Genomic DNA, 13,585 nt, shown 5'->3' with positions numbered 1-13,585 from the left:
AACTATTTCAACACAAGTCCAAAGAGGTGGTTTGGACATCTTAATCGAATGGAAGAAGGAAGAATAGCAAAAACTGTATATGAAAGCCAGAAAATAGGAAAAAGAAACATAGGCAGGCCCGGAAATGTTGACAAAAAAAAATTAAAGAAAAATTGGAAAAGAAGGGAAACTGGAAAGAAGCAAAATAACAAGCCTTGTACAGGACGGCATCGAAATCTCTTTGGCAAAATCTCGACGCTTAAAAGCACAAGGGATCATAGACGACGAAGAAGAGGAAAACATCTGTAGCAGAAAAGACGCTTAAAAGCACAAAAGATCATAGACGGTGAAGAAGAAAACATCTGTTGCAGAAAAGTTTTTTGTATCCTACTTTTTCTTCCATTACATCAGCTGAAGGCATCGTTTCAGTCACGTGCTTCCACACTGATGGCGTCACTAGTTGATGAAAGCACGTGACTGAAACGATGCCTTCAGCTGATGTAATGGAAGAAAAAGTATTGTCTCTTCGTTTGTCGCAGAGAAAATATACATTTTTGTATTAGAATAGTATTAGTATTTTTGTTTATTTTGAAAAAGTGAAACAAAAGACATGTGGCTACATGGCATAAAATATTTAATTCTTTCCACTGTGCTGTGTTTAATTTCAGTAACTGGAGATCGTATTTTGAAATCAGCGGAAAATTCATTGCTGCGTGCACTCGTCGATAGTGCAACTCATGCGTTAATAGCCGTATTCAGTTGGTATCTCATTTTATTAGACATAAACAAATATATTTCATCGAAGATTCTGGAGTCTCTTCTTTGTGGATTTGTTGCATCTTTTTTGGATATTGACCATTTTATTGCCGCAAAGTCCTGTAGCCTAAGAGTATGTATTAAAATATTTAGCACTGACAATATGGTATTTTAATCCTCTCAGTAGTGCGTCATATTAAGTATTTTTCCATTTATCCCATACATTTTCCATTTATCCAATTCAAGTGAAGGCTGGTTTCTACATGGTTATTTCATAAATTATGAATTTTGTAATATCAATCATCAATTGTAAATAAATATCGATTTTTATCAGTGAAATGAAATGAAATGTTTTTTAGTAGTTGGTAAGGTCATATCTAGCAGCACGCATTCACGCATATTTAAAAGTAAATATTTGTCTCTTACATATAAGTACAGTTCACGACTGTTCGAATGAGCATTGTGTTTGATAATGAGACCATCTCTGATTATGATCACTTCGTTGTCTGAGGATAATAACATTGGTATAAAATAACCTGTTAATGTAGAAAACCTATGAGAACAAATTCCTACTGGACTTAAAATTTTATCCTTTGTGATACCTTAAGAGAAACTTAAATATCTCTTTAAAAGCATACCCTAATTAAGTGTTAATTATACACACAGCTTTATTGTTAAGGAAAAAAACTTTAGAGATAAACTTTTTATTGAAAGTTCATCCTGTTATTTCAAATATTCTAAAAAGAGTCCAGAAATTATGTGAAATTTCAGTACTGTAAATCAGTGAAGCAGCATATAGTATCTGGTACAAAACAAATCAAATCATGAATATATTGCTCTTTATTAAATCATTTTTCTTAGTCACTGTAAAACCTTTTCATTTTCTCTTTATTCACCAGGGATAAAAATAGTCCACACCTCTTTGGCTTGGTTTTATATATGTTCTGTATCAGTGATCATCAATTGGCTGAAATGCTTATGCAATGGAAAATGTAGTAGCTAGACTCTTCTGGAACTTACCGACGAAAAAAAAGAGGCTTTCACTATGCTTTTGAGATGTGGTGTTATAGAAAGCAGTTGAGGAACTCATATACTGAAAGGCAGACAAATGGATGGGTGCTGGAAAGGATCAGTAGAATTTTAAGGTTCCTTAAGGATATTGACAGAAGACAGTTGAAATACTTTGGATAAATTGAAAGAATGGAAGGACTTTTCAGAAGAGTAATAGAAGGTGAAGTTCTTGGAAAAAGAGGAAGGGGGTAGACTGTCAATGAGATGGATGGATGTTGTGTCTGGAGTGCCTGATCTTCAGAGAGTTGAAGCCCTCAGCATACAACATGACCACATGGCGAGGACTGGTGGCACATCAGTGAGCATCTGAGTGACTATATGGCATCTGTTGATGTCTAGTGAACAGATAGATGATGACTATGCCCAAGAGAGAGAGAGAGAAAGGATATACAAAACCAGAAATGTTTGCAGTGCTTGTGCAAGTAGGTTGAGACTAAGGTGGCAGTTGAAACTTATTGTGGTTAGTGTCCCATAAAGATAGAATATTACACAGTGTTTTTCTCCCATAAACAGGTGTTTTTATTAAATGTATGGTATCACATTTATTATGAACAGCTTCTTCAGAATGTAGGTTTACAGAGTCAGTAGGCAAAAGCTGTGATATAAGAAACTACATATGTCAGATAACACAGCACAAAAATATAAATCTGTTAAACAACAAAAAATGATTTGACAGTTAATATCTGAAAACATTTGATGTACATGTCACAATCCTATTCTTAAGTTTAACATATTTCCTGTTTTGTGCTGATCATTTGATTAGCACAAAACAGGGGTTGCAAATTTTGCAAAGATTATCTGCTTTTTCATTCCCTTTCAACCCAACATACAGTGATATTCTTTTGATTATTATTAACAGACACTCTTGTTACTTTATTATAAGCAGCAACCAGTAATCTGGTTGCTGTTTAACAAGAGATGTTTATAAGGAAAAGGTAAAAACTCTACTTTTGCTTGATTTTTGTAAAGATATTTGATAGGATGCCACATGAAAACTTACTATTGAATTTGAAGTATACAGATTTAGATATCAGTCTTTGGATATAAGACAAAAACTCCAGCTTCTCTCATAGCTTACACAGAAGACAGATAGGCACATAACTATAATTAATAGGGCTAGATGGAGAAACTCTCTTCTTCGTATGCCATTGGTATTGTGCATTTTGTTCATCTATGCTGCCATCTTTGTCTTCTCACCCAGAAGGTATTATTGCAATATCACTAAAAATTAAGCACCCTTCCTGACATCATTCTTCTCATCCAACTCCTGCATAGATGACCAAGGCAAATCACTTCCACCTGAAAAACCAGAAGAAGAAGAATCTTGAACAACCTAGGTACCAAAAAGCCTTCTAGTCCTGATGGTATTCCACGATTAATGGGATACCATCTGGCCATGCCCCTTCTGCATTTTGGTGGGGAAGGGTATGACCAGATGAGGCAAAATGATATATATTGTAATGGTGAAACTTGAATTCAGGAGGTAGAGGAGACAAGGATCTGGACAGGGTGGAGTAAAAGTTGTAGTTCAATGGACATATTGCAAAAATTGGAAAAGTTAGGGATGAAATGATTATGCTAATGTTATAAAACACTAATAATGACCATATAATCAGCATATCAGGAGTTGTTGTTAAAGTATTGGAGAAGTTGATTAAAATACAAGAATGGATAGATGAAAATGGGATACTGTATGGGGGAACAACATGGTTTTGTGAAGGGTATGCCTCAGTAATAGGCTCACGTTTTATAACACAGTGAGCTGAATTGGATAAAGGTAATGGGTACAGGTGACCAGCTGTGATGCATAACCTTACACTTTGCCACATTAAATTGACATTCATTCTCCTTTGCCCAGACTGCCAGTCTATCCAAATCATCCTGCAAAATTTTAACATCATCTGTATTAACTATTGTTCTACAACAGCTTTGCATCATCAGCAAACAACTGAACAGTTCCTCTCAGATCTGTTTCTATATCATTAATGTACAAATTAAACAGTAGCAGTCCAAGAACAGAACTCTGCAGCACATCACTAGTCACAGGTCTTCTTTTGGACCTATGACTAGTGATGTACTAGAGATATCTCTGATATCTCTCCATCAACCATCTTCTTATTCACCTCACCAAACATATATCCATCCCCATGTGCTGCAGTTTACTGATTAGAATTCCATAACTTTTGAAGTTCAGCAGTATCACTATCCAATTCAGCTGTCACTTTATTATAAAATGTGAGCAAGTGACTGATGCATGATCTACCCTTCACAAAACCATGTTGTTCCCTATATAGTATCCCATTTCCACCTATCCATTCCTGTATTTTACTCTTGACCAACTTCTTTAATACTTTGACAACAGTTTCTGATATGCCAATCGGTTTGGTAATTTGCTACATCAGTCTTGGAGCCTCCTTTCTGCAATAGAATTATTTTCTCTTCTTTCCATCCCCTTGGGACTAACCCAGAGCTGAGACAGATTAAACAATGTGATCAATGGCACTAGCAATTCCCTAGCAGCTTCACATAAAACTAGAGCTGGTATATCATCCAATCCCACAGCTGTATTCACATTAAGGTTTAATATGCTATGCACCTCCATTTCATTTACCTTAATTCCCATGTAAACCTTTGCCTTTCTCGTTACTGCAATATCTCCACCTGGATGATAACTCCTGCAAATTGTTCACTTAGTAATTCTAGTATTTTGACTGATTCGGTTATCTCCCTACTATCAGCATTCATTAAAATCATTCTGCCATAAACATTCTTTTACTTGCAGTATATCGAAAGAACTGTTTGGGATTATCTTTGGCCTGCACTGTTAATTTTCTTTCATACTCTGCTTTTGCCTTTCTTACCACACTTGTTATCCTTCTGGCCTGTGCTTTTTATTGTTTATGTGCCTGCTGGTCACCTTTTTCCTTGAATTTCCTCCACAATTGTTTCTTTTTTTGCAGCTTCAGCTTAATGATGATATTCACATATTTATTTCTCACTTGATTTACTCTCCTTACTCTAGGTATGCAGTCTGTCATTACTTCTCTCAAATAGTCCTTTACCATTTTCCATGCACTATCACCATCCAGCCCTTGCAGTTTCACATATCATGCCACTGATGCAAGCAATCTCTTTAGCTTGTCATGCTTAACAGCCCTGTAATATCACATATATTTTGCCTTAACTGAAAATTCCACACGTTTAGTCACCTCCCAGATCAAGACCATATGATCACTCTCACCAGTTAGCAGCAACATGGTCATTCATTATAGACAAATTCTCAGGTGCAATTACTAGATTGAGCACTCTCAAATCCCCTAGTATATTCCATCACATGCTGTCTCAGGTAATTATTCCTTAGTAACTGCATAAATTCTATTTCCTTCCTCCCATGTGTCCTCTCCTTCCAATCTGTGTTCCCATAGTTGAAATCCCCCATAATAATTACTTACCCTCCATTCATTGAGTCTATTTGCCAATGCATACTATCTCCATTATCTTTTCCATCCCCTGGTGTATAACAGCATCGAACTGTATATTTTGTTCTGCTAGTCTGCATCTCACACAAAGATATCCTGAAATGTGCTAGTTTCACTGGTCAGCTGTTGAACTTCTACTCTCTTTGGTTGCAGTTCATCAGCTGTCATCAATAACATTCCTCATTCTTTTCTCTTTGTCCTCCCTGAACACACTATACCCTTCACATTCTATCCCACTGACTATATCATCTTCTACCAGCCATGTGTCATTAATGCCAGTGACCTATGGTCAGGCTGTTGGTGAATAACCAATACCAAAAATTCCTTCTGCTTGTTCCGATGCTCCTAGCATTAGTGTACATAAAGTGCAAAAGCCACTTATGCCCACTGTGATCCTGATGCTGTATACTATCTCATTCTGGTTTGTTACCAGTGGTACTAATTAAATACACATTCTTGCTCTTAACTGCCTCACTGATGTCTGCATATCCACTCAACAACCCCCCCCCCCAAAAGCTCTAGTTTTCCTGATTTTGCACTTCCACTTTCACTTCATTCACCAACACTTTCAACAGACACAACACCACAAATCCATTCAGATGCAAACCATCCTTCTTGTATAAGTCCTTTCATCCATCAAACTCACTCCACACCACTCCTTCATAACCTACACATCAAGTCATTCACCATTATGCTCCTCTTTCTCAGTTCTACTCTGTCATGCTGCGGCTACAGATTCACTATCTTGACTCTCTCTCTCTCTCTTTTCTTTTGCTACTTCCAGTAATTCTTTCATGTCCTCTCTCATGCCATACTTTTCTCCTTTCAAATCATTCATTCCAGCCAATATGATCATCTCTTTCATTGTACCCATTTGTGCTTTAATAGCCTCACTAACATTATTTTGTGCCTGGAAAGCATGATTTTGCCAACCTCTTGCCGATCACACCTTTTATGATTGAATCGCTGTACAAGACTCGCTCCTTGATTTTCCCTTCTCTCTTAGTCAAGCCATCATTTCTCTTATCCTGCACTTCTTTCTTTCTGATATCAGCTGACCTACTCGCCAGATGTTTCTGCATTCATTAAATTCATATATGATGCTTTCTTGTGTAGAGGCTTAAGTGTTGTGAGGACATTATGTTGGAGGTTTAATGGATTTTTTACAACACTCAGAAAGAATTAAATTAGAATTTAATACTCCTATATTTCGTCCTAGTCACTAGGACATCTACGGGGATTACAAACAATTAATGTAACATGCACACAAAAACTTACAATACTAAGCCCAACCACATGGGTGACTCTAAAGTCCTATCTAGGTGGAGCGCCCTCTAAGGGCGGTAGTAGGTGGCCTGGAATGTAAGGTGGGACCTCTGGTGATGAGTGTTTCCCAAATCTTCGGAAGCTTAATGCAACCGTATTTGTTAAGATTTGGTTGGTTTCTGAGAGCTGCTGCTGCTGCTTCTAAGAAAAGTCTCTCTTTCTTGAATTTGCTGTGGTGGAGCATAGTGGTTTTCTTCCATGATTTGGACACCACCCACAGAGTATCATGGAAGAAAACCACTATGCTCCACCACAGCAAATTCAAGAAAGAGAGACTTTTCTTAGAAGCAGCAGCAGCTCTCAGAAACCAACCAAATCTTAACAAATACGGTTGCATTAAGCTTCCGAAGATTTGGGAAACACTCATCACCAGAGGTCCCACCTTACATTCCAGGCCACCTACTACCGCCCTTAGAGGGCGCTCCACCTAGATAGGACTTTAGGGTCACCCACGTGGTTGGGCTTAGTATTGTAAGTTTTTGTGTGCATGTTACATTAATTGTTTGTAATCCCCGTAGATGTCCTAGTGACTAGGAACGAAATATAGGAGTATTAAATTCTAATTTAATTCTTTCTGAGTGTTGTAAAAAATCCATTAAACCTCCAACATAAAAATCATATATGATGGGAATATGGTCTGGCTGTCCAAGTAGTTAGTATATCCACTCACCAGCCAAGACATCCTGAGTTCAAATTCCACAGTGGGCATGGATGTGTTTGTCTATAGGTGGAAGACGAACGTCATCTCCCAGTATGAGATGTGTTCATTTATTGGAGGCCTGAAGTGGCTTGAAAAAGATCTATGTTTGATTTTTAGAGCAGGGTTTCTGAACTGAACTGTGCAAAAAATAAATGTAAAAATACAAAATAAATATAAATATTAATAAAAGTATAAAAAAATAATAATCTTTATCCCACTAACTGCACAGATTTACTTTAGGTTTACAAAAACCTTCGATAGGTTGAGAGCCACATTAAAAAAAAAAAGTTCATATTTTGAATGATTATGCAGCTAGATGATATTATACCTAATATTGCAGCCGAATTTAATCATATAATTTCTTGTTCATGTTAAGCTTAATCCACCCGTGGTACTAGGATACTGTACCATGAGTGGTTGTAGATTTACAACAACTCATGGGCCAGACACATGAAAGGTTATATAATATTTTAGTGCATAAATTAATTTACATTCAGTTCATATCTTAAGTGTGTTAAAAATTTATATTTTCATCATTAAAAATTAAATTTATAATGTTATTTTCTCTGATTGCAGGATGCTGTCAGCTTACTTCAAAGGCCACCATTTCACTGTACAAGTGCTGTTTGGCTAGCTTTATTTTCACTTTTTTCTGTGTCTTATGTTTTCCAACTGGAATGGTGCAAGAGATTACTTTGGATCATATTTGTTGCTGTGACTACACATCACTTTCGGGATGCACAAAGGCATGGACTTTGGTTTTGGCCTTATGGATCAACAAAGCCTTTAAATTCATGGATATACTTTATATTCAGTTGCGTACTACCTCTACTTTGTAGAAACTTTGTAAACCAGACATCATGGTCAGGAATTGGTGTGGGACAGAAGTTTTCCTCTCTGAGTGAAGCTGTAGTATAACTCGTAAGATAAATGGTGATATACTTGTAAGAATTTCAGTCATATGAACTACAAATGCAGTACATTATAGGATGTTTATAGTACTTAAAATTTGCATTGTGAACTCATTTTTAAAATCTGAATAAAAATATTTGTGAGATTTTTGAAGAAAGGTAGATTTGAAGAATTAAAAAATAAATGAATCATATTTTATAGGAATTTTAGTAGTAGACAAGTGTAGACAAAGTTCTTTGGTTGGAAAGACCTAGGTTCAAATGGCATCTAGAAAGCACAGAACCTTTATAATGACTTTTCATCTGCAGGGTGAGTTAGCCAGTCTCAGTAAAGTGACAGAGTTTTCTTTTTATTTGGAGGGAGGGGAGTGGGAGTCACAAGACTCGTGGGCAACCTATTTTAACACAGAGCCTGTCATACTACTACTTAAACTTGTTCCTTGCTTGTATCTTCACCACCTTTTCAGGCAATGCATTCCCTGGACCAGTCACTCTTCAGAAAAAGTCCCTACTCACCATCTTATCACTTCCAGAATGGTCTCTTGTCCTGTTCCTTCTCTATTTTTTACCATAAGAAAAATCTCAGTGTTATGACTGCTGTCCTGCTTAGAGAAAGTGGTTTGAGACTCGCTAAAAAAAAGTTCCATGTTTGGTCTCCAGAGCAGGGATTCAAAATAATTTCTGGATTATGTAAAAAATAAAAATACAGAAAAATTAGAAAAAAAAAATCCTATTCCACTTACAGTACTCATGTACTGTAGGTTTATAGCCTTTCATGAGTGGAGTCATAAAAAAAAATCTGCTAAATACCTCTTAATAGCTTAAATGGTTCAGTCATATCATCCTTGTCTTCTGTGTACTAGACTCTGCAGTTTGCATGCCCTCAGAACCAGCATTGTACAGTCCTTGATATCATTTTTGTTATCCACATCTGTGCCCTCTCCCAAGTTATTTCATCCTCTTCAAATCCCAATGATAATTTCTGAGAGACCATATCAAATTTCTGTTGACTGTCACCCCAAGATCTCTTCCACTTCCTATAGTATAGTTCCACCAGTAGTGTATGCAGCCTCCTATGAGTGGTTCTCCAATTTTAAAACCTTAAATGTGGTTGCATTAAACTGATATCCTGATTGATTCATCACCTACTTTCCTGTTTATTTGAGTCCTCTTGAAGAGCCTCATCATTAGCACTATTACTAATAACCTTCCCAAACTTATCATCTGCAAACTACTGAATATCTCCTTGCATTGCAGAGTGAAGATCTTAGTACTGAGCCTTCTGGAACTTCACTTGTGATCTTCCTTCTCCCCAACACTACTCACCCTATACAAAACTCTTCGTTATATTTTAAACAGCAAATTTCCAATCTAAACCTGTACATTGCATCTTAAATATCAACTTATGTAGTACCTGTCAAATACCTTTGTGCGCACGCACGCACGCACGCACGCACACACACACACACACACACACACACACACACACACACAAAGGCAATATTTACCTTTTCCTCATCAACTGCTCTTTTTGCTTTATTACAAAAGACAACCAAAGGGGCACTCTTGTTTCAAATTATTGAAACAAGAGTACCCCTTAATAAATCAATGCTAACACTCAAATAATATCATCCTCATCTGCCTGATAGTGTATACACTCTCTTACTAATTTCCCCAAATCATATCAACTGCAGAAGAAATAAACTGGCCCATAGTTTTTGCTGTCTCCATTCTACCTCCACCTGTATGCACTAGCACTATTTTACCCTCTTTTCACTCCTTAGGGACTTTTCCAGTAGCTATACTTATGAAACATCCAAGTCAATGAATCTGTTAGTTCCTTAGCATGTTCTCTTAAAACACATGGCGAAATCGCATCCAGTCTCACTGTCTTATTGACTTCCAAAATACTTAGCATTTGAAAGACATTCTCCTCATGTACTTCTAAACCTTCAACCCTCCCTATCTCTCTTTCTAGGAATAAAACCTGCTTTTACAGGATGAAATACCACAATAAAGTGATCATTAAACAAATCCACTATATCTTCATTTGTTACTTGATCCTTTCTCCTCTTGGTCCAACAAGGTCATTTGTTCATTTCTCCTCCTCCTGGCCACATAATGAAAGAGTTCCTTAGAATTTTCTTTGGATTGCTCTTTCTATATTGCAATTTTTTCTTCCTTACTATACTGTTTCATCTGGCATGTATTACATATTCCTCATGCAAGCTGCTTTCCACCTCTCTCTCTATCTCTTTATACTTTCTTCATCTCCAGTTCCTGTTTGATTTCATTAGTCATCCACTTGACAGCAAATCACAACTCTTTTTTACTCGAAGAATGCAATTTGCCATTGCTTCCGATAAATATTTCTTTAACTGGCTACAGTGCAATGCTGATATCCCTCCCTTCAAATTCTTCCATCCATACTGCCAAACTGGTTTCTGAGTCTATTATAAATCACTTACCTTATAATTCCATATAATTTTTTTCTCTTTGATACCAGTATGTTTGTCCTCCAAGGCAAGACTATGTGGTCACAATCACCAACTCTGGAAAGAGATGACTTCTCTGATGCTAGGACCAAATCCAAAAGTCTTGATCCTCCTGTTCCCTCTATCACATGTTGCCTAAGACATCTGTCCCTCAAGAATTCCAGAAATTCAGTTCCCTTGCATGTATGCCATTTCTTCTGCCCTAATCTGGTCACCTGGATTTCTTGGAGATGAGGAGGTTGTGGAAAGGGTTCAGAGGATAGTGACTAAGTTGGTGAATGATGTAAAAAATGCTATCTACATTGATAGATTGAGAGCTTGTGGATTGCAGAGGTTGGTTGATAGGCGGAGAAGAGGGGGATATGAGAGAAACATTTAAATTACTTAAAGGATTTTATAAGATTGATGCAGGGGAAATGTTTCAGCTGTGTGATAGTGATGGAAGAACAAGAGGTCATCATTGGAAATTAAGGAAAAGTGTGGTTAACAAGGGTGTGAGAATGAGGTTTTTCACCTGGAGGGTGGTGAATGAGTGGAATGCATTACCTGACTCAGTTGTGAGTTCTTTGTCTGTAAATGAATTCAAGAACAGATATGATAGATATTGTTTTGATAGTTTGGGTTTCCTGTGATGAGTCTACTGACTCCATGGAGATATTTATAATAATAATAATACTTGTTATATTGCTATAGTAAAAAATTTCCTATAATGATCACTCACTTTGCACTTGGTAGACTAATTTTCCTAAATATTTCCTTATCCCCCCCTCATGTTCCCTGGCTTATAGCAACATCTCACTACTTCTCTCAACCACATTTCACTGATCAAGTCATCTTTGTACAGGGTATCAATATCAAAGCCTGATACTCCTAGCATTTGTACAAAGAAATATCATTGCATTATTAGTATTTTTTCTAGACCTATTATTCCCCCAGACTCCACTTGATTCTGCAGTATACCATAAATCTCCCCAACTCTAGTCTCCCTGCCTTAACACTCTCACTTGCTCAGAGAACAACAGTCTCTCTCTAGATACCTTTGTCCTTTGATGTTCAAATGTATCTCTCTTTTCTGTCTTTAAATGCACTGCAATCATCTACATATCCCAGACCCCTTGTGACACATTCTCATTAGCAATAATGTCATTTTTTATTGCTGCTTTGAGTGATACACTCATAATCTTCCCTCTCATGCTGTTCTTCTATGCCATTCCTAACATTAACCGCAGATCTCTCACCACTCAATTCACACCTCCTCTGAGGTCGTTCTTATCAACCACTATTATTATCTCATATACATTCTCACCTCACTTCATTGCCATGTCCAGGAAAGCAGTCCTCTAATCTTTTACTCTTCACACCATGAACCCTTGGATCTCCATACATCATGCCCATCACAGATCCTTTCATTTCTTGCTTGCCTACATCTCTCACTCTCTCCTCCATTACACTCCCTCCTTATTCTCTCATTTACTTGCCTATCTCTCAACTTCCTCTCATTCTTTTTCTGGTTTCTCATTCACTCTCTCCTCCTCTCATTACCATAATTTTCTCTTACTTCTACTTATGTTTGTCTTACACCAGTTTGTTTGTCTAATCTCTCCCTTTGCATTCCTCAAATCATTTTTCATACCTCCCACTTTTCTCACTGATTTAAGTAATCTTTGGAAAGGCTATCAATAGTTGCCATTCCCTTTATTCCTGATACTCCTGGCATTTGTACAGAGAAACATCATTGCATTATAAGTTTTTTTTTTTCTATACCTGTTATTTCCCCAGACTCCACTTGATTCTGCAGTATACCATAAATCTTCCCATCTACCAAGTGACTATCTCCACAAGAGGCCACCTCTGCTATAATACCAACCACCATTATTATCTTATATACATTCTCACTACACTTCATTGCCATAGTCATGTTCTGCATTGTTCCTGTCTATTGTTCCAGTACCAGTCTCTCTCTCTCCAAGCATCCTATCCTCATATGAGATTCATTGACACTATCTGCCAGGATCTCTAAATCCATAGTTACACTACTAATATTAAGTCCATCACCATTTCCTGCTTGCCATTCCTCCCTTTTGATCATGTTACTTGTATTTCTCTGCCAGCACTCACTTGTTTCCATCACATTACTATTGCAGCACTTAAACCAAAGATACTGATATCAGAATCACCTAGCTCTTTCCATTGTTTACATTTTGTGCAGACATGCATTCTTTCATCACTTTTCCACACTTTTAACTGACAGAAAGCATACATGTCGCAGGTGCACCATGCATCAAAATCTTATATGATACTATGCAAAATGTAATCATTAAATGGTAGTGGACTGGACAACATGTCAGTTAACAGAGGCATAGCAGTTGCCATGCCTGGAAGAAAGAAATGCACAACACATACAAACACAACATATCAGAAAAAATACTTCAAATTTTCAAAAACTTCACATCCAGTCATAATTAATTCAGGCTAAATTTACAATAAAATCTCTAATAATATCAAAACTTTTATTTCACCTCTATCTGCACACTCTTAACCCTACAGCCATCTCAGTTTGTACATCACTTGTACAATACATCTGTTAATTTATTTTGGTAATAGTTATATTTGATACCCATTAGTAAACTGTAGATAATCTCATTTGAATAGTTTATATAAAACTTTTATAAAGTGATCTGTATAAACATAAGAAATTAAAATTAAGAAAGATAACTAACCAAGGAAGAAGTAGAGGATTGAAGATTTGCTTCTATATACTTAGTTATGGATTTATAAATTAGATATTAAACCACGTAATATATGTAGCCAAGTGGAGAGCATTTTTCCCCCATCCCATTATATTATGGATGTTTGTAGAATAATAAT

The 13,585-nt window shown here is 36.7% G+C and overlaps 1 protein-coding gene across 1 annotated transcript; it reads left to right on the top strand.

Moving 5' to 3' along the window:
* Positions 1-491: 491 nt before the first annotated feature.
* LOC150095996 (transmembrane protein 267) lies at positions 492-8,380 on the top strand. The gene is made up of 2 exons (XM_090409412.1): positions 492-868; positions 7,888-8,380. The coding sequence occupies exons 1-2, from the start codon at positions 590-592 to the stop codon at positions 8,227-8,229; spliced, it is 621 nt and encodes a 206-aa protein (XP_090265538.1). The 5' UTR covers positions 492-589; the 3' UTR covers positions 8,230-8,380.
* Positions 8,381-13,585: the final 5,205 nt, after the last annotated feature.

This window comes from Typopeltis vanoorti, chromosome 19, assembly GCF_054136105.1.
Source record: "Typopeltis vanoorti isolate ZY-2024b chromosome 19, IOZ_Tvanoo_1.0, whole genome shotgun sequence".
Taxonomy (NCBI): Eukaryota; Metazoa; Arthropoda; class Arachnida; order Uropygi; family Thelyphonidae; genus Typopeltis; species Typopeltis vanoorti.
The sequence above is the reverse complement of the archived record's forward strand: the minus strand, read 5'-3'. Positions and strand labels throughout refer to the sequence as shown.